General features: G+C 40.6%; 1 protein-coding gene across 3 annotated transcripts in view; it reads right to left on the reverse strand.

The window, feature by feature from the left end:
• Positions 1-27,180, reverse strand: part of snx27b (sorting nexin 27b) — a 116,584-nt gene that overhangs the window by 66,584 nt on the left and 22,820 nt on the right. For all 3 annotated transcript variants that reach the window (XM_060921452.1, XM_060921450.1, XM_060921451.1), the window contains exon 2: positions 21,903-22,134. In XM_060921452.1, the coding sequence (XP_060777435.1) occupies positions 21,903-22,134 (232 nt within the window). The remainder of the gene's footprint in view (positions 1-21,902; positions 22,135-27,180) is intronic.

Raw genomic sequence — 27,180 nt, forward strand, 5'->3', positions numbered from 1 at the left:
CTATATTCAACAGCTTGAATGAAATAGTTTTCTTCACAGCACCAACTTCATATTTGGTATACATATCAATTAGACCTTGCTCTTTTCACTGATCTAATTTGTTTTCTGGTAGACCTTGTCAGATTTTCGCTATAAGCATTCAAAATACAGATGCGACAAGCTTTTTTTCCATTTTTAGGGGCCTATATATGAGACAAGTATAATTTTTGTCACAGATATAACATGTTTTCCTGATAGTACTATAACATGTCTCATATATTAAAAAGAATCCGACATCTGGGGTCATTAAATCTGGAGATATAGAGAGCCAAAAGTGCTACCATGGACAAATACACATTCCAGGAAGCCATATTTGGCACGCCATAAATCTGCAAATGTCACTTACAAAGCTCTCCTTCTGTTTACAGAGCCTAATTATATCAAAGAATCATGTGTGCAAATTTGAACCATTTAATCTGAACAGTTCAAAAGTTATTAGCCATCAAACTATGGATGTTTGATTGTAACACTTGTTTTTATGAGAAATATTGGGCCACACACCCTTTTTGAAGGCTTAATATCTCCGAAACTAGTAGAGATCTTGCCTAAAATTTTTTGCACAGCAGTTATTAGTAACAAGGACATTAAAATAAAAAAAATATGAACAAAATCTGAGATGGTCAGTCAGGAACTCTCTCTAAAATCTGGTGATTTAGCACAGAATTAATTTTTTTTTTAATTCTAGAATCCTGTGTAGACATTGAAATGTGCTCTAAATAAGGGGTTCTCAAATTTTTCTGCTTTCAGGCCCACCTATTCATACTTGTAACGAGTCGGAGCCCATTAAAAAAAAAAAAAAAAAATTTAAAAATAAGATCTACAACAAGTGTTGCCAGGCAAAACAAACCTCGCCCAGCAGCAGTGTGTGAAATATCTTGAAAATCAGAAATGGCCAACAGGGCTCTTAACTTTTCAATGTTCATGGCCAGCATTAAAAGTTGATGGCCAGTGTGAATGTATGACCCTCGGATGCCTGATGCACATCTAGTGTGTGTTTTTGAAGTTCTGTGAGCCCAACACAAGAGGAGCATTCGCATACTTGTGATATTTGTCAGTTTTCAGTCCGGGTTTTCTAACAGCGCACGGACCATAAATTGTACAGCAAGGTCGGCAAAACATCTGTTTTTGTGTATTTGAGTACAACAACCAATTGTATGTCTGCAGCCAACCTGGTTTAAATGTCCTGTCTCGCTTTTCTTCCTCACATCGCTTCTTAGTAGCTTTGATTTCTTCTTCTGTTTTCTTCTGCTTCACTTTTTTCTCAGGCAAACCCAGAAACTTCCACGATTGTCACGAAAAGGCGAAAAAGTGCACTCCTGTAGAATCTCGCGCCACAATGTAATGTGATAAACTGCTCATTTAAGAGATGGCAGCTGATTCGCTTTCGTTTTACAGATTTGTGACGTATCTGACAAAATAACCAATGAAAATCCTTGCAAAAGGTGGACGTGTCGTGTTAGGGACATGGTAATACAAGCATGAAATCGTCAAGTGTTAGGGACATAGTAATACATGCATGAAACCGTCAAAATGTACGTTCACGGGCGGGCCAATGTTTGTGGCATGACGGACTCGCTACTTTTTATAGTTTATGGCCCAATGAAAAAGTTGATAGCATTGGGCTACCGGGCATGCGGTAATTTCGCACACTGCCCAGCAGCACTTATTTTTTACTTGTAGGTTGATAATGGTAATATTTCTCAATCATCAGCTATCAGGTTATAGCCCTCTGAAAATCTGTGACCTTAAGTTTGACCTTTCAAGGTCACTCAAGGTCATGGTGTCAAATGAAAAGGCCATATGGGTGTTCCTATATGCTCATAATAGTAAACATTGGTCTATCGGCAACTCTGAGTTATAATGGAAAACGTTATTTTGACCGAAAGGTTGACCTTTCCGGTGACCTCAACCTTCACCCGATTACCGCCAAAATTTAATCAGATAATCTACAGACCATTGCTCATCTACCCTGAAAATTTGAAATCAATCGGTGCAACCATCTAGATGCTAGATTGTTAACAGACACACATACAGACAAACAAACGAAAGTTTGAAAGAAAACTATGAGATACCCCATCATGTAGCATATCAATGGCAGCAGAACTGAAAGATGAACGGAATTGGTTTGAAGTAAATATGATATGAAGATATCGTGGAAAAAAAAATTGACCTTTTTGGTGACCTTGACCAGATGACCCTAAAAACGTTGAAGGTTCTATTTGAGACCAACGCCCATCTATCCTGAAAGTTTCATGAAGACTGGTCCAGTCGTTTTCATATAATGTTCCTAACAAAAAACAAAAATCCCCCCGAAAACAATACCTCGCCCCCTGGTGGACTCTGTCCCGGGTGAAGTAATTATTTTGGCTCATCTATTCTATTAGAATCTAGTAACCTATTGCAAAGTATATTAATGGAATGCAACATCATTCCCTGTTACAGATGGGAGCCCAGGAATTAAATAAATGCAATAAAACAAACTGGTTTTAATTGTAGGTATTGTATTTAAAACTGTATGGATGTGTCAGAAGCCAAACCATGCATGCAGGGCATTTTCATTAAAAGGGGATTAATGATCCAAAAGTGGAGTCTGGTCGATTAACACAAGAACTTATTGCCATGTTTGTGTACGGCAAAGTTATTAAAACCAAGAAGTACACTCAAAAGAAGTGGATATAGAACCCACTCAATGGGATAGAGCCTTACACGTTAACAAAGAAGGATTTTTCCTAGGAGTTGGAAAATTATCCATCTGTTGAGTTCCCCGACATCTCAAACTACCTGATGCTACAGACATCGTTCTACATGGACACACAGATGAAAACCTGGAAGAGTATGGAAGCGAACAACTTTTTATATTGCTGGGTTAAAAATCTGGGGATCAGCACACTACAAGATAGACAGCGGTTGACACATCTAAGTGCAGGAAGAGTGTGTTTATTACCAGGCGTGATATTTACAAAAGCAAAACAGAAAGCAAAATCATAAAGCCGAATATTTAAACAGCGTTATAAACACAGAGCCTAATCTAGGAATTTGAAAATAGGGGACAGATCCCTCACTAGTTGTAGAAACAGGGGACAGAAAATATTAACATGGGTAAAAATATCCCTCATTTGTTCCAGTTAGTGGGGACAGAAAAATAAAGTAATACATTGGTAGATATTTTCAAGAGTACATCTATAAACAGAACAGTTTTATTAATAAAACTAAATACATGTAACAAACATTCATATTAGGGATGTCCCGATCCGATCACGTGATCGGAAATCGGGCCCGATCACATGGTTTCAGACTCGATCGGAATCGGGCATTACCTCCCGATCAGATATATATCTATATAATATATTCTCATTTTTAACACATCAATAGCTATGCGTTGGCACAGAGTGAGACCAGACCTCTTGTCTCAACACAGCAACATCAACGCGTGCGGCATGACATTACTGTGTAGCAGAGACGCTATTGGTTATTGGCTGCCTGTTGCCGGCAAAGTTGAACACGGAAGCAGTTCGAAGCAGAAAGTAAAGCATGTCTGCGGTGTGGCAGTATTTCAAAGTTGATGACAACAACATTGCCACAGCAAACTGTAAAATATGTAAAGTTGGAATTTCAAGGGGTGGACAGGAAAGGGCCGCATTTAATACGACAAACCTGATACGGCACCTGAAAAACAAACACCCAACACAATACAGCGAGTTTTTAGTGCTGTTGCAAACGTGTTGGATGACAAAAGAAACAGGCTCAAACCTGAAAGGGTAGAAATGCTTGTTTTCATCAAGAAAAACGTTCATTTCCTTAATTGAAATTACTGTATACTACTGTGAGATGCATTCTTAAAAGCAAATTACCAGCACTGTGGCACTTTTATTTTTTTATTTGTTTACATTCCTGCCAGGTATTTTAAGGTTATGTTTTTAATTTGTGTTATTTATTGTTCAAACTACCTCACGTAAGTGCTCTGTTTGCTAACGGAGTTGTTGGATGTTAAAATAAGGTGTTAAATAAAAAATGAACATCCTGGATCCGTTTCTTTCCTCGTCTTTATTATTTTTTATGGATTATAAGAAGTATCGGATCGGGACTCGGTATCGGCAGATACTCAAAATCAAATGATCGGTTTCGGATTGGAGGGCAAAAAAACCTGATCGGGACATCCCTAATTCATATCAGATGTTAATCTATATAATATCATAATTATGGCACTATACATATCCTTTAATACAGTGATAATGAAAACCATATCAGCAAACACTTATCCACAGTTTATAGTATTGCACAAACATTATGATCAGATCTGAACTTTAAAAATGTAAAAGATTTTAGATCAAAAACTATATGAAGAATTATATACTGCAAAACCTTACAAATATGACTAGTTTTCTGTTATATGACTAGGTTACTGTTTTACTATAAATCATGTGACTAGCCTATTTTTACCAATTTGACCACCAGTAGTATAATGTTGTATTTCAAATATGACTAGGTTAATATTGCATATCAAATATGACTAGGTTAATATTACATCATTTGATATAGTTAAGTCTAAAATCCATGTAGTCTTGCCACTATTAATTAATAATAAAATGAAAAATCTGACTTTCTGAATAAAAATAAAATCACTATCAAATATTTAAAAATGCTATCATATTTGTTTTGTTCAGACCACCTTTCATGAAAGTGAAAAACATTAAAACAATCTACCCATGTTTAAACTAGATTTTGACATAAATGACTGGAGATAATCTCAAAATTCAGACTTCCTAAAAAGTATATAATCTCTATCATTTACAAATCTTACAGTACCTACAATTACACAAGAACAGATTAAATATATTTCATAATATTTTTAAATAAAACTTACATAATACCAAACATTATCAAACTAATTGTATATTGACATTAGGAAAATAATATCAAATTCAAACTACAAAAACCATTATCAATCAGAATCAAACGACTTGGTACGTCTTCACACTGTCATATAATTACTCTAAGATCATATTTGTACACAAACTTATGTCTTATATATATCAACTAAGCACCTTTACTATTTGAATATGATTAATAACATAATACTAAACTGAATTAAACAAATTACTCCAAAAAAAAAAAATCAACTAGCATTCATGTAGAACTTCTTTAAACTAGTTTTTGACATAGATGACTAGAGATAATCCCAAAATTCAGACTTCCTAAACAGTATATCATGATAATCTCTTACTATTTACAGTAATGTTACAGTACCTACCATTATACAAGAACAGATTAAATCTTTTTCATAATATCTTGTATCGGGTTGTGTAATGTCGGCTGGATTAGTATCTGTCACTTCTATGTCTTCGTTTTGTTTCCTTTTTCCGTCCAAAGGTCCTTCAACGTGACCACGCGTTTTGACATTGTTATGTTTGGATGAGACAGAACGATATGCCATGTGCTTTTGAGTATTTTTAAAACACTTCACACGATTGGTTGAGATACACTGTCTTCCGGTTCAATGACCAATGATATAATAGTTCACAAAACTGTTTTACCCGCTAAATAAACCATTCGGAATACTTCGGTCCTTTCCGATATTTTCAGATTGGTGTGTAAACAACGCTATATTTACCGCAGTGCTTGCTAGCTGGTGCTGACAAATTGATACGCACAAGATTCAGTAAAACGCGACTACACGCTCTCTACTTATAAATGCGCGACAAAATGAATAGATACGCGATATCACTCTCGTGCCCAAAAAGTGGATGTGCAACAGACAGATAAAAAACGCATATTACGCGCCCTAGATTAGGCTCTGAAACATGGCTACAAACAAATGTGACAGTGAGAAAACTTCGCAAAGCCTCTGTGTGTGTGTGTGTGGGGGGGGGGGGGGTCTCCATATCTGCCTGTTCTGATTTTGCTCAAATTAGTATCAGGCGTTTCCCATAACAACTGGGTCCCAAGCGTGTGCACAAGGTACTCCGTGAGCACGTGCAGCCACTTGACCTGTGCCAGGCATGACCGTCAAGTTTTCATCTGCTGTGTGACCACAACTTTTAGCTCACGTGTATATTGTCACCAAAATGCCTCATTTTCATTGATAACCCGTAGCACAGCATTGCGAGCTGTAGTGTGACAGTAGCTTAATGAGGCGGATGGATGCAACTCAGCAATTATACCCTACGATGAGTAAAAAAAATTAATATGGATTTTCAGTTAGACCGTGTTGAGCACTCTAAACATCTTCAAGTTAGCGAGCCATAGAAAACGATATTTTTTACATTATTTCAAACAAGCAGTCAGCCTACTACTGTACTTCACTTAACATACAAATCAAAAGTAGCGACCGGCTCCTCCATCTGGGGTGTGTTAAGGGGAGATACAGCAGCTCCTTCCTCCCTACTGCTGAGAGACTGTACAACCGGCACCTCACCAAGCACAGCACCAGTCACGCCTCACAATAAATCAACAATACTGTCCAGATCACTGCTACAGCCATAGAAACCCCTCTGAACGTATACTGTGTGCACTGACTATCAGCATCAGTACTTTATAGCAAACTGCTAGCTACACATGGTTAAAATGGCTCTTGTGCAATATACCGACTTGCTTGTGCAATACTATCTGGGTAATACTGGTAATAATACCTGTGCAATACTTACACGTGCAATACCACCTTTGTAATACACTTATATTAACTATATATCTGCAAACCATTTAATTTATGCCAATTTGTTAAATTTTTTTTTCATCTCTAAATTTGTAGTTTATTTCTTTTATACAGGTAGTCGTCGACTTACGACTGCGTTTGGTTACGACTGATCGGTCGTAAACCGATCTGGTCGTAAGTCGGCCTATGTTAAAGGAACGTAAGTATATTGTGATGTGTAATGATATTGTAATCATCTTAAAGTCTTATTTTATCAACATTTTCTTATTTCATTACCTTGGCTCATTATTTAAGTCAAACACTGCATACTACACTGCGTACAGTACAATTCGTTTAATATGTGCAAAACAAAAAATAAGAAATACAGGTGTGAAAAATAGAAAACATTTTAGTTTGAAACATAACAAAATACAAATGTAAAACATAACAAAATACAAAACTTAGTGACCGCTGGCATCACTGGTGCTTGGCTGTGGGTCGTCTAAGTCATCATCAGCTGTTGCAGCGCTCGGGCTGGCGGGAGCATTTGCTCGTTTCATAAACCAGGAGCTGGGGCAGAAACTGTATGATGGAGTGCGTGAGGGAGCACGAGAGAGACTGCGCATGTGCCTGGAGCGGAAACTGTTGTATGCGGCGAGAGGCACTGCCGGGAGCTGGGGCGGAAACTGTCGTACACTCTGCTAGCTCAGCTGGGAAACACTTGCCAGTCATAACCAGACGGTCGTAAAGTCGATTGGTCCTAAGTCGACGACTACCTGTATATCCTTTTTTGTATACTTGGTACTTTTGCAGTACTCTTTCGCTGTTATCTTTTTCTCTTTATATATTTTGCTGCTGTAACAATGTAAATTTCCCCTTGTGGGATAATGAAAGGCTATCTTCTAAGCAGTGGAGAGGGGAGTGAAAAATTACAGAAAGAAGAAATAAGCTATCCGAATTTCTAATTAGAATTATAAATCAATCAGAACTATAAATGGTTCATATGCCATTTTAATCTTTAAATCATAACAGTACAACAATTTCAAGGTAGACTGCCTTTGAGATTTTTCAAGTGTAGGTTATAAAAAGAATTTTCCCAATTATTAATGTTTAGTGGACCAAAAGCTACTGAATTTGACTCAGACTTTCAATTTTATTGGGTTTTTTAAATAGAACAATTAATGAATTTAGGGCCGCATGGTCCTAAATTCTCCACTATTATTTCCTACTTCACCATGACGCAATTCAAGATACTACATCATGCTAGTCTGGCTAACATGACTGCAAAGCTCTACGAGCTATTGGTCTGGCCAAGATATTAAGCCCAACCGTTTCCCAGAGTGCGTGGTTGACCCGCCTCCCTGAAATGCCTCAGTTTGCTACTGGTCGAAGCCAGAAAAGGCTGTGACGAAGCTTAAACCAATCATATCACTCTTTCCTCTGACGTATGTGACGCGACGGGGCTAACTGGTAGATTAAACTCTTACCGAAGCCGGTTGGGAGCAAGGCGAAAACGTCCTTCCTTTCAATAAATACCTCCAGGGCTGCTCTTTGCTCCGTTTTCAATGAGAACTTGCTCCATGTTCGTAATGTTTCTAGTGAATGAAGCGCTTCCGGCATAGATTCTGTAAACAATCTATGGCTTCCGGTCGCAGTTCTACTACGTCACTGCCTTGAACACACCTCTACCCAGGACCGTTGGAGATGCTCAAAGTTGATTGGTTCCCGATTTTTTGGGAGCTTGGAAGAGCTGGAGATAGCTTGCCTGGCCAGACTAAGCTCGCAACAGGCCCTCGTGTTGCGTCACGCTTAGGATGGGCGGGCCCAGGCTAACATCATGCATCACATGGTGGGCTTTCCCCTTTAGCACAAGGTCTTGTGGGATACAAATTTGAAACAGGAGAGAAAAATGGAGGATGGGAGTGTGCGAATGAACCGTGAAAGACCGACTACAGTAACAGAAAGCAAGAAAAGACGTTATGCTGCGAAGGAAACACGGGACCAAACTAATAAATATCGGCAATCAGCGAGCTCCTTGGTGTGATCAGCTGTTCGTTTTGCACCAAAATGATGCAACTGTCAGTACATGGTCAAAGGTAAACCTCCGCATGCGCACACGCGTGTGCTTGAATGCGCGAAGCGAGCGATTTCATGCACATTATTTGCTAGAGCAGGGCTTTTCAAAGTGTGGGGCACGCCTCCCCTGGGGGGCGCCAGAGTTCTTCGGGGGGGGCGCAACGTGAGGAAAAATAAGCCAGAATAAGTTACTATTGCAGACATTTAGCGAACTTCAGCTAGCCTTTGCAAGAGACAAAATGGATAGGTTTTTAGTACCTAAAGCTACAGTGAGTGAGGAGACAGAGTCTGGGCCAAGCAAAAAAAGAAGGAAGAATGACCATGATTATTTTAAGTTTGGATTTTCATGGACTGGATCTGAAGATGCTCCACTGCCACAGTGTGTTGTCTGCCAAGAGGTGCTAGCTAACGATGCTATGAGACCATGTCGACTCCGGCGTCATATTGAGACCAAACACCCAAGTTTGGTGACCAAGCCCCGGGCGTTTTTTGACAGGAGGCTAAATGAACTGCGGTCACAGCAGAAAGTAATTCAAACTTTTAGCACTGTAAATGACAAGGCAACTGAAGCATCATATCATGTGGCGTTACGCATAGCTAAAGCAGGTAAGCCCCACAACATCGGTGAAACATTAATCTTACCTGCTGCTAAAGACGTGTGTTCAGTGATGATGGGAGATGCTGCTGCTGCCAAGCTGAAGGCCATACCGATGTCTGATAACACCATCCAGCGCCGCATCTCAGACATGGCATCAGATGTTAAGAAACAGGTGCTGGATGCTATTTGTGAGCGCCCTCTCTTCTCCATTCAGCTGGATGAGTCTACCGACGTCGCTAACTGTGCTCAGTTAATGGTGTATGTGCGCTATATTAAAGAGCTCAGTGTCGAGGAGGAGTTTTTGTTTTGTTATCCTCTGCCAACTCGCACTACAGCAGGAGAAATATTCAAGGCTTTGAATGATTTCATGCAGGAGAATCGTATTGATTGGAGCCAATGTTGTGGAATATGTACTGATGGCGCAAGGGCAATGACAGGCCACCACAGTGGTTTGGTGAAGCAGGTGCAAGCGGTTGCCCCGGCCGCTGTTTGGAAGCACTGTATCATCCATCGCCAGGCTTTGGTGACCAAGAAGATGCCAAAAGAGTTGCGCGCGGTGCTGGACGAGGCAGTAAAAATTGTTAATCTAATTAAATCACGTGCCATGAATGCTCGTCTCTTCTCAGTCCTCTGCAATGAGATTCCAACAGCACTTCCAACAGCTGCTACTGCACTCCGAGGCCCGATGGCTGTCCTGGGGCAAGGTCCTCACCCGCTTGTGTGATTTGCGTGAGGAAGTGCTCCTATTCCTTGCCGAAATCAGTTCTCCACTGGTGAAGCATATGGGGGACATGAACTGGGTTGCAATGTTGGCATATCTTTCTGATATCTTTGACCGAATAAATGCATTGAACACCTCTCTGCAGGGCAAAGAGAGCCATGTCTTTTTGGCACACGATCGAGTCTCTGCATTTAGGAAAAAGTTGGACTTGTGGTGTGCTCATGTTAAACGGGGCTCGGTGGAAATGTTCCCGACGTTGGAAGATATTGTGGAGAAGGCAGGGCTGCAACTGGACACTACAACAGGTGATCACTGTGCATTTGGAGGGGCTGCATGAGCAGTTTGCAGAGTATTTTGGAGAGGAGACCTTAGCAAATCAGTGGGTGAGAAATCCATTCTCATTCCCAGCGACATCCAGTGATGCACTAACAGTGCAAGAGGAAGAGGCCCTTGTCGAACTGAACTCTAATATGGACTTAGCACGTTTAAAATGTGTAAAACTATGTTTTAAAAAAGCACAATGTTTAAAATGTGTAAAAAAGGATGTTTTAAAAAAAGCACAGATGTTTAAAATGTGTAAAAAAAAAAAAGATGTTTTAAAAAAGCACAGATGTTCTAAAAAAGCACAGATGTTTAAAATGTGTAAAAAAAGATGTTTTCAAAAAGCACAGATGTTTAAAATGTGTAAAAGAAAAAAAATGTGTACAACAACCTTTTTTTTAATACGAATGGAACATTAAGTACGTATAGCAACAACAAAAATTGTAAGGGGGAGCGCTGTTGTTTATTTGCTCTCGGGGGGGGGGGGGGGGGGCTGACTCTCCCACACTTTGAAAACCCCTGTGCTAGAGCATCCCCTCAAATTAAATAACTTCCCAGCCACAGAGTGGCCTGATATTTTGAGAGATATTACAGAAATAAACATGCATCACAATGACCAAATTTCAGAGGGAACTAAATTCAACGATTTTATGAAATCGAAAGGCCGTCTAGCTTTCATTCATGAAAGTATTTTTATTTGTAAATAAATTTTGTGGTGGTAACGCAACACATCTGGGGAAAAAACTGTTCTAATTATTGTTCTAAAATAAATGTGAAGACTTAAATATGACTCCTTTACTGTTCAGGTCCAAATGCTCTGTAACAGGAGCCATGGCGTGGGGTCCTGCAGGTGACCATCCTCATCCAGCCCCAACCCAGTAAACTCAGAGGAAACACTTTATAAATTGTGCAATTCACAGCCTTTTTATCCAGATTTCAGTGTGAAATGCTCCCAGACTATGGAGGTTTCTCTTTTTGAAGCTGCCTTTGCACCTTAGTTACCTTCTATTCAGTATGCGGTGATGTCAAAGCAGTCCGAGCTAGCAGGAAAAAGACACATGACATCAGCTAATCGACTATTAAATTAGTTGGCAACTAATTTGGTTGTAGAGTTTAGTTGACCAAGTCGATTAATTGTTGCACCCCTAATTTTTATTATTTACTGTTTGACCTCAAACGCATTAAGGCGGCAGGAAATTCCACTAATTAATGCTGGTTATTTTGAGGAATCTAAAATATGAAACTAACACTTTTGTTTAACACACAATTCTATATAAATGTTCCATGTGTTATTTCAGTTTTGATATCTTCAGTATTGTTCTACAGTGTAGAAAATAGTCAAAATACAAACTTGACTGGTATTGTACCTCTGTGGGTGGTAAAAGAGAACACTGGACTTGCTTGAAGATTCTTGAAGACGTTTCACCTCTCATCCCTTTCGGATGAGAGGTGAAACGTCTTCAAGAATCTTCAAGCAAGTCCAGTGCTCTCTTTTACCACCCACAGTTACTATGACCTGGATGACTGAGAATCTTCACAGACATATTGTACTTCTGCTAAACAAATGAGCACTGTGTTTCAAATTACATGCTTATGTACCATTCGAGATTGCGAGGAATAACAGTAACTGGATTTCCCACTACAGTTAATATCCACCCATTATCTGTAGCTGCTTATCCTGTACAGGGTCACAGGGAAGCTGGAGCCTATCCCAGCCGACTATAGGTGAGAGGCAGGGTACACCCTGGACAAGTTGCCAGGTCAACGCAGGGCTGACACAGAGACAAATAGAGGACAGAAAGGAGCAGTAGCCTAGCCTGACAAAAAGCAATACTGGACAATGTGCAATATAAATGTGCAATACCTCTCCTGCTGGACTCCCCCCATATTTTTTTTTTTATTTGTATATGTAAATACTTAATTTAAATTTATCTAGAAGTTTTTCTCTATTTTCTATTCTCTGTTTATCCTGTAACGATGCTGCTGGAATTTTAATGTCCCTGAGGGAACCCTCCAAAGGGATCAATAAAGTTCTATCTAATCTAATCATTCACATTCACACCTACAGTCAATTTACAGCCACCAATTAGCTTAACCTGTATGTCTTTGGACTGTGGGGGAAACCGGCGCACCCGGAAGAAACCCATGCAGAGACAGGGAGAACATGCAAACTCCACACAGAAAGGCCCTGGTCAGCCACTAGGCTCGAACCCAGAACCTTTTGCTGTGAAGTGACAGTGCTAACCACTACACCACTGTGCCGCCCCACTACAGTTAATATTTTCATTTTAAAACGCCATCTAATGTCGCCTTCCAACCTACTCAAGGGTCCGTTTTATTATGCACACGACTGTGGCAGCGGGGGCATGGTCAAGTGCCGGTCTGTGACCGGAGGGCGGAGTCAGGGAAGGTAAGTGGTAGAATCACTACACCTGTTGTTAATTAACCTGTTTGTGTGTCTTCCCAGTGACCGCGCCCTATATAAGAGAGAGAGCAGAGGAAGAGAGCTCTCTCTTGAACCAGACAACTTGTGCGCGTGCGCGCCTGGAAGAGAGTGAATTTTTGCATCTGAAAAGAGCAAATAAAATAGTCATTGAACTTTATTCAGTGTTTATCACCCACAAACGGACGGTTTAGTTGAACGGTTCAATCGCACCCTCAAGAATATAATTAAAAAATTCATGAGGACGCACGTAATTGGGATAAATGGCTCGAACCCTTGTTATTTGCAGCGCGAGAGGCCCCCCAAGCCTCCACAGGGTTCTCCCCGTTCGAATCGTTATATGGGCGTAAGCTGCACGGCATTTTAGATGTGCTGCGAGAAAATCGGGAGGAGGGACCTTCACCAAGTAAAAACGAAATTCAATACGTTATTGACCTGCGCGCAAAACTCCACACACACACCCCTAACCCAGGAGAATTTGCGGCAGGCCCAAGAACGGCAAACCTGCCTGTACGACAGGGGTACACGCCTTAGGGAGTTCGCACCGGGAGATAAAGTACTCGTACTGTTGCCCACATCAAGCTCCAAATTGTTCGCCAAGTGGCAAGGACCCTTTGAGGTCACACAACAAGTCGGGGACGTCGACTACGAGGTGAGGCAGACGGACAGGGGTGGGGCGCTACAGATTTAGCACCTCAATCTGCTCAAACTCTGGAACGAGGAGGTCCCCGTGGCGTCGGTGTCAGTGGTTCCGGAGAAGGCGGAGCTGGGGCCGGAGGTTCAAAAGGGAGCATTGGCATCGCGTACCTCTCCGGTCCCCTGTGGAGACCACCTCTCCCCGACCCAACTCGCAGAGGTTGCCCAGTTGCAGACCGAGTTTTCGGACGTGTTCTCGCCCCTGCCCGGCCACACCGACCTCATAGAGCACCACATTGAGATGCTCCCGGGGGTGGTAGTGCATAGCCACCCTTACAGGCTACCCAAACACAAGAAAAAAGTGGTTCGGGAAGAACTCGAGGCCATGCTCGAAATGAGCATCGTCGAGGAGTCCCACAGTGACTGGAGCAGCCCGGTGGTCTTGGTACCCAAGACCGACGGGTCGGTCCGGTTCTGTGTAGGCTAGAGAAAAGTCAATTCGGTATCTAAATTCGACACGTACCCAATGTCTTGTATTGAGGAGTTGCTGGATCGACTAGGCACGGCTCACTTTTACTAGACACTGGATTTGACAAAGGGTTATTGGCAGATCCCCTTAACTCCATTATCCCAAGAAAAAAAAAAACTGCCTTTTCCACACTGTTCGGTTTACACCAGTTTGTCACACTTCCTTTTGGGCTGTTTGGGGCACCCGCTACGTTCCAGCCGCTGATGGATAGGGTCCTCTGCCCCCACACCATCTATGCGGCCGCGTACCTCAATGACATCATTATTTATAGTAATGACTGGCCAAGGCACCTACAACACCTGAGGACCGTCCTTAGGTCGCTGAGGCGGGCGGGTCTCACAGCCAGCCTGAAGAAGTGTGCGATTTGGCAGGTGGAAGTACGGTATCTGGGCAACGGGCAGGTGCGTCCCCAAATTAACAAGACAGCAGCAACTGCAGCCTGCCCGAGGCCCAAGACCAAAAAGGGGGTGAGACAGTTCCTGGGGCTGGCTGGCTACTATCGTAGGTTTATACCTAATTATTCGGACGTCACCAGCCCGCTGACTGATCTCACTAAAAAGGGGGGACCAGATCCGGTCCAGTAGACGGAGCAATGCCAGTGGGCTTTCTCTGAGGTGAAGGCTGCACTGTGCGGGGGGCCCACTGTTACACTCCCTTGACTTTTCTCTCCCTTTTATGTTACAGACGGATGCGTCGGACAGGGGCTGGGGGCCGTTTTGTCCCAGAAGGGGGAGGACCGTCCAGTGCTGTACATCAGCAGAAAGCTGTCGGTACATGAGGGGCGCTACAGCACCATCGAAAAAGAGTGTCTCGCGATCAAGTGGGCGGTCCTCGCCCTCCGCTACTACCTGCTGGGACGCCCTTTCACCCTCTGTTCGGACCACGCGCCCCTCCAGTGGCTCCACTTCATGAAGGATGCCAACGCGCGGATCACCCGTTGGTATCTGGCACTCCAACCCTTTAACTTCAAGGTGATCCACAGGCCGGGGGCACAGACGGCTGCCCGGCCTGAGTCGGGCGGTGGGGGTATGTGGCAGCGGGGGCGTGGTCAAGCGCCGGTCTGTAACCGGAGGGCGGAGTCAGGGAAGGTAAGTGGCAGAATCACTACACCTGTCAATTAACCTGTTTGTGTGTCTTCCCAGTGACCGCACCCTATATAAGGAGAGAGAGAGCAGAGGAAGAGAGCTCTCTCTTGAACCAGACAACTTGTGTGTGTGTGTGTGTGTGTGTGTGTGTGTGTGTGTGTGTGTGTGTGTGTGTGCGCGCGAGTGAATTTTTGCATCTGAAAAGAGCAAATAAAATAGTCATTGAACTTTCTTCTGGCCTGCCGTCTTTCTGTGCTCCTCCCCCTCCTACGAACTGCCACAACAACCTTCTGTATTTCCAACACTGGTAAATATTTTGAACGCAAGGTTAGGGTTTTCAATTTGAGATACACTTCAGTGACCATCACAACAGCAGAAAGTTTTTAAGTGAAAAATAAATAAATAAATAAATAAATAAAATGAATGAATTAATTTCTAAAAATGCACTCACTTTTTAGCATCACTAACTCAGTCAGTGCAGATAATATTGTTTTGGTTTTTAAGTCATTTACACGTGTGTCTTACTAACATAATAAAAATGTTCAAACATTACAGTAGAAATGAAACATTATGAATTTTCTTTGATCCCAACTAAACCTTGACCACTTATTTTTCTTTTGATTCCAGATTCATAATGTTTCTACTGTTGTTCTACTATTCATAATGTCCATTTCAGGACATCTGGCCAAACAGTTTGAGAATTCCTGGACTAGAAGACTTTCGCGTGACATCATCGTAACTCCAGATTTGTTTCCATGGCCATATTGTTTGGTGAGTTTTCAGTTTGACAAAGACCGGCACAAGCGTACACGAATGATTATAAGCCCAATTCAGTACATCTACAGAGTAGACTTGGGGTGATTACGTGAAATTCAATTATGACTACTTCTAAAGTTTAGATTACAATTACATCACATATACCACAATTACAGCAAATACTGTGACACATTCTGTTACGGACAAGTGTTTTTGACCTATTTGGGGACAAATGTGGGCACTTATGAGCAATACTATTCAATGAATCAAATTATGAAAATAAAAAATAAGGTTAATTTTACTTACATTTATTATAATTTTTCATTATGTATGTTTTCACATAAAGTCTAGTAACGTAAAACGTAATGCAAAACTGGCCAGTGTACATTAAAGTGCAAGACACTATGTGAAAACATAGCCTACATAATTTCTTTCTCCTATTTCTGATGAGCAGATCAGTAAATTTCATGTAAATTAATTCTGAAAAACCTATTTGGGAGGATTAATAAAGGTGTATTTTATTATTGTATCAGTCGATATGTTAGCGCTGTAGTGCATACACAGGAAAAATGACTGAGCAGTTTTTTCCAGAGTTAAAAAAGTATTTTCCTCAAAAATAGTTAACTTTTCTCTATTTTGAATTTAGTGTGTCAAATTTGGAGTTGGAGTAAAATTACAGGAGTAACAGAGTTGGTTGTGGCTCTGAACTGAGTACTAGAGTTAATTTCAAGACACACTGAATAGAGTCAAATACCAAAATAGTCAAATACCAGATAAATGAAGCTGTTGTAAAAATCAGTTTTAGAACTGTGTTGGAATGTGTGGAACAAACAAACAAACAAACAAACAAACAAACAAGACCTTACCCATTGTGACTTGACCTGATGGAATTAAGAGATGGCAGTGAGAGGGGTTTTCACTCTTCACTGAATGTGAATGGAAATCTTTTGCCCTTCTCATTGAATACCTCTCCCACTGCCAACCCTTTATCTCAAAACAAGAGGACATAAATTTTTTTTGATGGCCAGTTAATTGTCCAAATCAATGGAGCAGATTTAAGTTTTTGAGCTTGATACATTCCCAAGACTGAACAGAATCAGCTCAAGTGACCAAAATGGTTCGACACAATGGGTAAGGTCATGTCCCCACCACATTCCAACACAGTTCTAAAACTGCTTTTTAGAACATCTTCATTGATTGTACTTTAAAAAAAAACAAAAAACTAATGACGACATATGTACTACAGAGATATTATTGTAGCTGAACTGATGCTGGAAAAAAAAAAAAAAAGTCATATGACTTTGAAAATACTGCTTAGATTTGTTGAAATTGACAAAATTAGAGCATGCCAAAATCATTCGAGTGCCAGAAAATACCCTCAGACCCCAGAGTTCAAGTCTACTGGCCTTGCAGGTAAATAGACCAAAGATGTTCAGTATACACAAGGGGCCAATGTTCTTCATTTATATTTTTACCATCATGTAATTTTGTTATACTTATATGATTACCATTAAATGCCATAGTGACACCCGTGTTTAAAGCAGGTAATGCACAAGAAGTATGCAACTATCGACCAATTAGTATTCTCCCAGCCCTTTCAAAAATATTTGAAAGGGTAGTTGTTGAACAACTAACGGACCATCTTGATTATAATAACCTTTTACATCCAATGCAATTTGGCTTCAGGAAAAAAGCACTCCACAGAAACTGCCTGTTGCTATTTCATTGAGAAAATAAAAAATTATCTTGATCAAGGAGGGGTGGTGGGAGCAGTCTTCCTTGATCTTCGCAAGGATTTCGATACAGTCAGCCACGAGAAACTAATAAATAAACTAGTTAATTACGATCTGTCTGTTGACACACAAAAATGGATTAAATCTTATCTTAGTGATCGTTACCAGTGTGTGCGGGTTAATAGTGCACTTTCCTCATCCAAGGCATGTGAAATGGGGGTGCCACAGGGGTCTATTTTGGGGCCATTACTGTTTAGTATTTACATTAACGACCTCCCACTTATATGTGACCGAGTTAATATTGTAATGTATGCAGACGATACTGTATTGTATGTGCACGGTAATAATGCATCTGAGGTTGCAACTATACTTTCAAATGAAATGAAAAGGGTTGTAGAATGGCTGCATAGTTCCTATCTTGCCTTAAACACTGATAAAACGGTATCCATGTTCTTTACAAGTAAAACCAAAATCAGAAACTATCCTGAAATCACAATCAACGGGCAAGCCATAAAGAATGTAACTGAGTTTAAATACCTAGGCATCACTCTTGACCCGACTCTTAGTTTTAAATCTCATGTGTAAAAAAAAAAACAAAAACTCAGTAACACACTGAAGTTTAATCTATCAAATTTCAGATACATACGCAACTCTCTCACTACTGATGCATCTAGTTTATACTTAAATGCAATGATTATGTCTCATTTTCTATACTGCATCACAAGTTGGTCACAAGCCTGCAAAACGGTATTAAGACCCCTCAGCTCAATTTACAAAAGTGCCATAAAGATCCATGCCAGGAGAAAACGTTCTTACCACCACTGTCTTGTGCTTCGTAAATATAACAGAGCCTTGAAAATCTAATTATAGGGTGTTCACACGGCACATATTTGCATCGATGCTGCACCGATGTATTTTGTTGCGATATATCTTACACCGGTGTAAATTTTGCGCAGCGTTCACACGTCACAACCCTGCTTACTAGAGAGAAGCATGTTAGCACCGGTGCAGCCCCACTTGCGGTCACACGGCAGTTTCTGCGACCGTGTTATAGTAGCAAAAACTTTATTACTATCATTTCCTTTGATAGTAATAAAGTTTTGATATTTCCTTTTATTACTATCATTTCCTATCATTATTACTATCATTTCCGATAGTAATAATGCGGAAATGAAATATGCGCATGCGTGAAAATGTACTTCTTTTTCCCAGTTGTCATGGCATCACCAAGCGCCGGGAAAACAACGTGGATGAAGACACCAGTGTTGCCAGATATTGCTGACGTTTTCCAGCCCGAAATATGTTCAAATCCGCCAAAATGCACTTAAAACTGCCAAATCTGGCAACACTGGAAGACACGCAGTTCTGTTGTTGTTGATATTCGCCATTTTGGAAGCGCAAAATACCAGGATGCAAATTATGCAATACCCTTATGTAATCAACTCTCCTCACGCGTAGCGAGTCTACCCCAGTAGCGTTCAGACGTCCCATTTTATATCGGTGCTGCCCCGCAAACTAGCATTTACTCCGGAGTAAATTTCTTAAACCACCTCCCGAGCAGGGTTAGATTTGCACCGGTTTAAGCAGCTTTCAGGGGCTACACCGCTATAACTTTGTACCGTGTGAACGCTCTACCGGGGCAGCCCCGGTGCTACACCGGAGTAAAAGTTGCCGTGTGAACACCCCTTTAGACATGCAAATCTCTGCCTGCTTTTTAAAATTATACATAATGATGCACCACCACCTTTGAAACAATTTATTTCTTTGTGCTCAGAGGTATCAACACGTACCACTAGATCAGTGTCGAGGGGGAAATGTAGTGTCCCACTACGAAAGACTACATTTGGTAAATCATCTTTTTCTTCTGTAGCCACAAATCAGTGGAATAACCTCCCAACAGAATTAATATCCTGTACAAATTTTAAGTCTTTTTCACATTTGGCAAAGAAATGGATATTATCAACTCAATTATGCACACATGGATAGAAAAGGATAGTTAGGGCATTTTATTGAATGGTATGTGTGTGTGGTGGGGGTATTGTGTGTGCGTGTGGGGGGGGGGGTATGCAGATCTTGCACTTTTTAGTGCGTTTGTGAGTGTGTGGGGATTGTGAGGGATGGGAGAGTCCTGTGGGGGGGGGGATTTTCTTATTTTTATTTTATCTTATTATGCTTGTGTATGACCATTAGGTGTGGGAGGATATAACCTACAGAAATGTGAAGTTTTGGTGGTTTGGAGATCATGTTTTGCGCTCTCTCTCTCGAGGTTGGAGTGGTAAAACTTATACTCTATGTAAAGAGGGGGTAGTGGGATGGGATAATGCATATTTGCACTGGCTTGTACATTCCTTTGCACATTTCACTTAACTTATGGTGTGTGCGCGCGATTGCGAAAAATGACGCTGCTATGTATGCTTTATGAGGCTATCCACTTCTATTCTACTGGTCTAAATCACTACAAATTGCTCTAATGACAGATTTGGTGACATTTCCTGTACATTTTATTAATCTTTATTATATCCACCTGCCAAGGGACTACAGGTGGAAACTAGCATGTACTGCTATAACCTGGTACAGACATCTGTCCTTACCACAAGGATAATGTTTAATTTGTACACTGTCCCTTTTAAAAATAAAATAAACTTCAAAATTATTACTGGTACCTACGATTACAATTACAGTATGTTTCCTGAGTAAAATTAAGATTACATTTAAAAAAAAATAGATTACAATCAATTACGATTACAATTACGACTACCCCATGTCTACTACAGATAAACTTGTAGAAGTTACATCTAAAAGAACCATGCCAGAGACCTGTATTGCTTTTGGATGTAATAACAGACGTGGAGATAAGCCTGGTTTAACTTTTCACCGCTTCCTGGCGCACCCAGAAAGACGAGAAAAATGGCAAGCTGCAGTTAAACAGGATGCCAACAAAACATTCCCGCATGTGTGGAGAACATTTTATAAATCAGGCAAGTGTGAAAGCTCTGTGCAACGTTAAAATCTAGATCTGGATGCGATATATTTTATGAGACCTAATGCTTGGTGAGATTATCAGTACATAAACATGCTGCTGATGTAGACCTGGCTCAACACCATAAAATATGCTAGATCTAGGTTCTGGCTTGTTTATTACTGTTAGAAGTCCATGTTTGAGCTTACCCTTTGTCATAATAATGTATTTTTCTTTATCAGGAAATTTCCCATAACATTCTGGCATGAAACCTGCCTCGAAATATTTGTATGCAATTTTGTACTCAATTTGGAGTTTTGTACTCCACTGACAGAGAAGCAGAGGAAAGTACAACTGAGTCTCGCACTTCAGTTGTGCCACCCCGTCGCGTGTTTGTCACTGCAAAGTGTACGCAAATAAAAGAACTCACTTGTTCCGAAGTCTGCTTCCTGTTCCTCCGTTTTCCACAATTAAAAAGTTGCTACAAGTACACAGTTATTAGTACTGTATATCACTAGAGGTTTTTTTTTTTAATACTGTTGTATTGAAAATACCATTGTTACTTTCCTCTACTTCCCTGTCAGTAGGCATCTGTACTTTCGTATGCCTTTAGCATCTCTAGTGTATTTAAAGAAGTCCCAAATACTAAATAGTTCGGGATATCGTGGTATCCTAAATCCGGTAGCTGGTTTGCTGAACACTTTTCAAGTGGAATAAATACATTTGTGGGTACATTAAGAAGCTGCCTTTATTTTTGTCACACATTTACTCAAGTACAGCGAAATTCCTCATCTGCATTTAAACCATCTGAAGTGGTGAACACACAGGCAGGCGCGCACACAAACACGGGCACACACACAGACAGAGAGAGAGAGAGAGAGAGAGAGAGAGAACAAAACAGTGCAGAATAAATAATAAATACAGTTGTGGATAAATGATATGGATCTGTGATGCCTGCATGTTTCAGCTTTTGGATATAACACAATCTGCTGTTCTAATCCAAATTTTTAATCATTTCAGAGAGATTGCACTGACTGCAGTTATCTCGATTTCTATTATTAACCATCATGGTTGTTCCTTTGTTTGCCTGGCAACATGGCGGACGCTGCATGATAAAAATCTATGACATCAGTGAAAGTCCTCTATAGAGTAAAGTCTGGTTCATAAAACTTGGAGGGCCATTTCTGAACATTTTTGGCACGAACAACAAAAGGTATTTTGCATCACGACATGTGACCTCTCTAAAAACAAATGTACAAATGAGATTCTGCTTATTCACACGGCAACAGTGACGCATTATTTATTCTCCTTTATACACCGTGTAAATGACACTGAAGGTGTGTATGGGTGTGAATGTTCATTGCACCTCACTCACCACAAACTTCTCGCCATTCTGCTCCACGTGTTTATAGGTGGGCACAGAGATGGGCACGGCTTGCTTGTCACTGTAGTCGTAGCAGGACTGGGACGAGCCATCGTCTCCCGGGTCCAGGCTGTCTGTCTCTGGCTGGGGAACAGAGAGGACAGCAAGGACGAGCTCCCGTTCTCCAGCTCGGATCAGATCCACCACCTGTTTGTGTGTGGCTCCCTCTACGTTCACGCCATTCCTACAAAGAGAGAGGAAGGAAGTTAGAAATAAACAAGTGGCGCTCAGAAATCACAGCCTTCACCTTTAAAGGAACAGTCCACCGTACTTCCATAATGAAATATGCTCTTATCTGAATTGAGACGAGCTGCTCCGTACCTCTCCGAGCTTTGCGCGACCTCCCAGTCAGTCAGACGCAGTCAGACGCGCTGTCACTCCTGTTAGCAATGTAGCTAGGCTCAGTATGGCCAATGGTATTTTTTGGGGCTGTAGTTAGATGCAACCAAACTCTTCCACGTTTTTCCTGTTTACATAGGTTTATATGACCAGTGACATGAAACAAGTTCAGTTACACAAATTGAAACGTAGCGATTTTCTATGCTATGGAAAGTCCGCACTATAATGATAGGCGTACGAACACCTTCTGCGCGCTTCGGCAGCGCATTGATATCTGAGCTCCGTATCAATGCGCTGCCGAAGCGCGCAGAAGGTGTTAGTACGCCTGTCATTATAGTGCGGACTTTCCATCGCATAGAAAATCGCTACGTTTCAATTTGTGCAACTGAACTTGTTTCATGTCACTGGTCATATAAACCTATGTAAACAGGAGAAACGTGGAAGAGTTTGGTCGCATCTAACTACAGCCCCAAAAAATACCATTGGCCATACTGAGCCTAGCTACATTGCTAACAGGAGTGACAGCGCGTCTGACTGCGTCTGACTGACTGGGAGGTCGCGCAAAGCTTGGACAGGTACGGAGCAGCTCGTCTCAATTCAGATAAGAGCATATTTCATTATGGAAGTACGGTGGACTGTTCCTTTAAGGTTGATTTGTGTTATCTCGCTGAACACCTAGCTGCCTCTGGAATAACTGGTTCACAATCGTATGAATGGATAGGAGGGGTGAAAACAGAAGACACTTTGACCATCAGTGTCTTGTTGAGTTCTAGTGAATCTACATTCTTTTGTTTTCTTAACACACTACGTTTTCACTGAAAATTAAACAATGGAGGAGTATTAATCTCCACTCCTGTTAGGGAATGGTGTACATGGTGAAAAAAGTTTGGCATGTTGTTCAATAATAGATTAAAACGCTGTGGTATTACAGGATATAACATACTCCTGTTTTCTTGGAAAACAATCAACTTCAGACTGGCAATATTTGCCGATGGGCTACGATGCACTACCCCCCCGTGTTGATCGTTTTCTCATATCATCGCACCGTCATGTGTATTCCTTACTTAATGTAAACAAGCTGGTTTTTCCTAGCAGTAATTGTGTTGTTTAGACAGCAGAATACTTGTACAATAGCAGGAATGCATGTGACTTCACCATTATGCTGAAGTAACACAGCTCTAATAATGTGCGGAGGGGGGACCTAAAATGTGAAAGAGCTGTTATGATTATGACTGACTCTACAAATAGATTCAACAAGAAAAGAAAGTTCACTTTTTACAGACTGCTGAAAGCTAAAGAAAGGAGAAGCAAATGGAGGTAGTACAAATGTTCATAAAGTTTATTAAGAAAAGGTTTATTAGCTTTTTCCATTTTTATTAAAAGGAATCTTTAGTTAATAGGCTATTTTTATTAAAAGGAATCTTTAGTTAAAAAAGGCTATTAAATGCTATTAAAAAATGCTATTTAGTGAAAAATGCTATTATAATTATAATAATAATAATAATAATAATAATAATAATAATCTTTCACAAATGTAGCAAAAGTTGATTTTTTTTAATTTAACAAAAGAAATAATGTTAATGAAGACGACAGTGATGCTTTTTTGGCAATAAAACTTTAATATAAATTTCTTTTAATATCGTGGGGAAAATTGAATTGTGAATGCGGTGAATCATTACATGCCTATAAGCTTGTAAAGACTGCACTAGCCATGGCATGGCCCCTGACTGACTGACTACTTATTGATCGCTCACCCTTTGGGAAGGTGAAACAATGTTTGATGCCAAGGCCCTGGTCATACTACAGCTCACAATGGGTTTGTGAATACTTGACAATGAAAAATTGGCAGCATCACCACCAATCATGTGATGCATGGCAAATGTTCTCCGAGCTCTGCAAGTTGTTTTTTTTTTTGTGTGTGTCTCCACTAGGGTTGGGAAGATTCACCGATTTGCATCAGGGAATCGATGCGAACCATACGATGCGGTTGCATCGGTTGGCAAACGTCTGAATCGGTTAAAAATTCGAACGGGATCGAGATGCATCGCGACTAAAATATCTGCATCGATACGAACCGAATAATATCTATTATTTAACTTTTTAGAAACTGGCCTGTTTCTGGGTTGAGTTATCTATGCAGCAGTCATTGGCTGATTCAGTCCAACTCTCGTCTCGCGCGAAGAGGCAGGCCAAGCAAACAGCAGAAGAACAGCGGTCAGATTTTGAGTCAGAGGCGGCCAGCGAAACATGGAAGAATCTGAAGTAATACATTCACCGGTTGGCTTTAAATAAATAGTTTGGAAAAGTTTCGTCTTTTACAAGCGAGGTGGAGAGCTGGACAAATCTACTGCGATATGCAAACTGTGCCGTGCGGCGATTAAATACACAGGGAGCACCACCAACTTAACTACTCACCTGAAGCGGCGACACCACTTGAATGTACAGTCGACTTCAGCTAGCAGTAGTGCTACTAACGCACCTGGTGAGCAAAGTAGTGGTAGGCCTATCCCACAGTTTTTTCAACCCCCACTGTCTAGTAATTCAGCTCGATCGAAAGCCATAACAGAAGCCATATCCTTCTTTATATGCAAAGAAGGAGATTCCTTAAAAAAACTTGAAAAAGAAACACCTTAGTTAAATGTTTGAATCCAGGAGCTGTGTTACTGCCTTTTTACTTGCTTGAATCCAGGAGCCTTGTTACTGGTTTTCTAAAGTATTTTCAATCTTTTTGAGGAAGATAGAATATGTCAACGGGTTAATTTTTTGTTAATTTACTAGTTATTATATTGGATGGGATCCACTATCCTAAAATCTCATGGCTTTTTTCTTATTATTAGTATAAATCTAATTCTTTATTAAACCTCTTTCAAAAACTTAACGCAGCATGAGCTGCTTAGGCTAACATAATGTGGCAGAAAGTTAATTGTTCATTATTCAGGTCTGAATTTTGAAACTGTGTAATTCCTGTTTTTTAAAATAAAAGGCACAGCCAGTGGTAATGCCTTAAGTGCCAGTACTTGAGAAATACTATGTATTCCATGGTATAATTTTCTTCTGCATCGCATCGTATCGAATCTCACTGCATCGCATTGTGTTAAAATGAAATCGTACAGTATCGCACTGTATCGCAGTAGGTTGGAAAATCGTATCGCATCTTACCATTGGTAATTTCATGAATCGTTAATGTATCGAATCGTTGGCAGTGCATCGAGATGCGTATCGTATCATGTTGATGATGAAGATTCCCATTCCTAGTCTCCACCTCGCAAGTGGTCAGAAACATCACAAAAATATCAACACATGCACTGAAATTTGGTGGCGATGTTTTTGTCTGCAAATTAAGTTCCAAATACTTGCAGATGGGTTTGGGAATACTTCCCGAAGCTTGGCCACCAAAATGGCTCATTTTCATCGATAACCCATCACAAAGCATCGCGAGCTGTAGTGTGACCATAGCCCATGTGAGATTTGATATACTGGTGGTCATGGATATCCACTGAATTACAAATCCTTATGAATTTCTCCTAAATGGTCATAATCACATGTCTTTGAAGACAAATGAATGGCTGGGGAGAAAGAGGAAGGGTAAAACAAACTGGTAGACGTTGAGACTACGGATGAACCCATGGCTTACGTCTATTTACCTAATATGTACAAGAACCCAAAGCAGGAGTCTTTAGCACACAGACATGGTCGAGTTGGTGTTCAACTTCCTCCTATACATCAGCTAGCATGATTAGCAGATTGTTAGCACAGAAATGTTGGCTCTTGTTGCTGTGGTTCTCTGTGTCACTGTCTACGTATCCAGCATAAACGTGTCCCTGGCATTTTCTGACTTCCTCCTATGAGTTTATGCTTGAGCATAGAACATCTTTCTCTGAGGCAGGGCAAAGAGCAACCTGAAGAAAGGTGAACTACTACACATCAGCAAATTTCACACACACGCCATCTCTTCCTCTTGCATACATACAGCTTCAAGAAAGCTGAGCGAGCAAAAATGCCTCAAGCTTCCTTATTTCACTTCCATCAAGAACAGTTACTGTTTTGCAAGACAGAAACCAACAGAGGGAAGCATACAGTTAGTGTGTCTTTCATACTTTCTCTGTCTAAATCAGTTACATTAGTCTTACACACACAAGCAGTCTGAATGCCTGCACACATCAATGCTTCTTTTCAGTTTTTTCCCCAGAAAAAAATTAAAGCCCTAAATTCTGGCATGATAATACACGGACAATTGAGCGCCAATGGCATGAAAGTGAGCGCCGAAAGCGCGAAGTGAAACTAGGGGGGTCCGGGGGCATGCCCCTCCAGAAAATTTTTTGAAAATAGATGCTCTCAGGTGCATTTTCAGGGTCTCAGAGGTTTTAGATACATGATTATAGGATAGATTTTACCAGTGTTTCAATGATTTCTGACCTAAATAGTATTAATGCATACACATTTGAAATTTCACCTTAAAGTTTAACATGCAAATTAAGTTGTTTTGTTATAGATTACTGATATGATAGATTGAAAATATATGGGGATCCCTTAATTATCTATGATCAAGTAGTGTTGTAACAAAAATGTGCATGAAAATATGAACAGTGGTTTGCTCCATCTTATGCAGTCCAATGAAGAGAATCGATCATGACCTCCTGTTGATCACAAAGGGATCTGAACCTAAGAACTGCCACCTTAAAATAAGTTTCTGTATTACAATAACTGTAATGATTTAGAACGTTTCTGATGCAATTACCATAATATATGTATAACTAAGATACACTGAAAAGAAAAGTAAGGTAACTGCATATTATAAAGTTTAAATTTTGGCACTTTATTAAATGGACTAGATTAAGATTAAAACATTTAAAGGAAAATAAAATTTAATTCATACATTTAAGTTTGCAGA

This window comes from Neoarius graeffei, chromosome 5, assembly GCF_027579695.1.
Source record: "Neoarius graeffei isolate fNeoGra1 chromosome 5, fNeoGra1.pri, whole genome shotgun sequence".
In the NCBI taxonomy this organism is placed as follows: domain Eukaryota; kingdom Metazoa; phylum Chordata; class Actinopteri; order Siluriformes; family Ariidae; genus Neoarius; species Neoarius graeffei.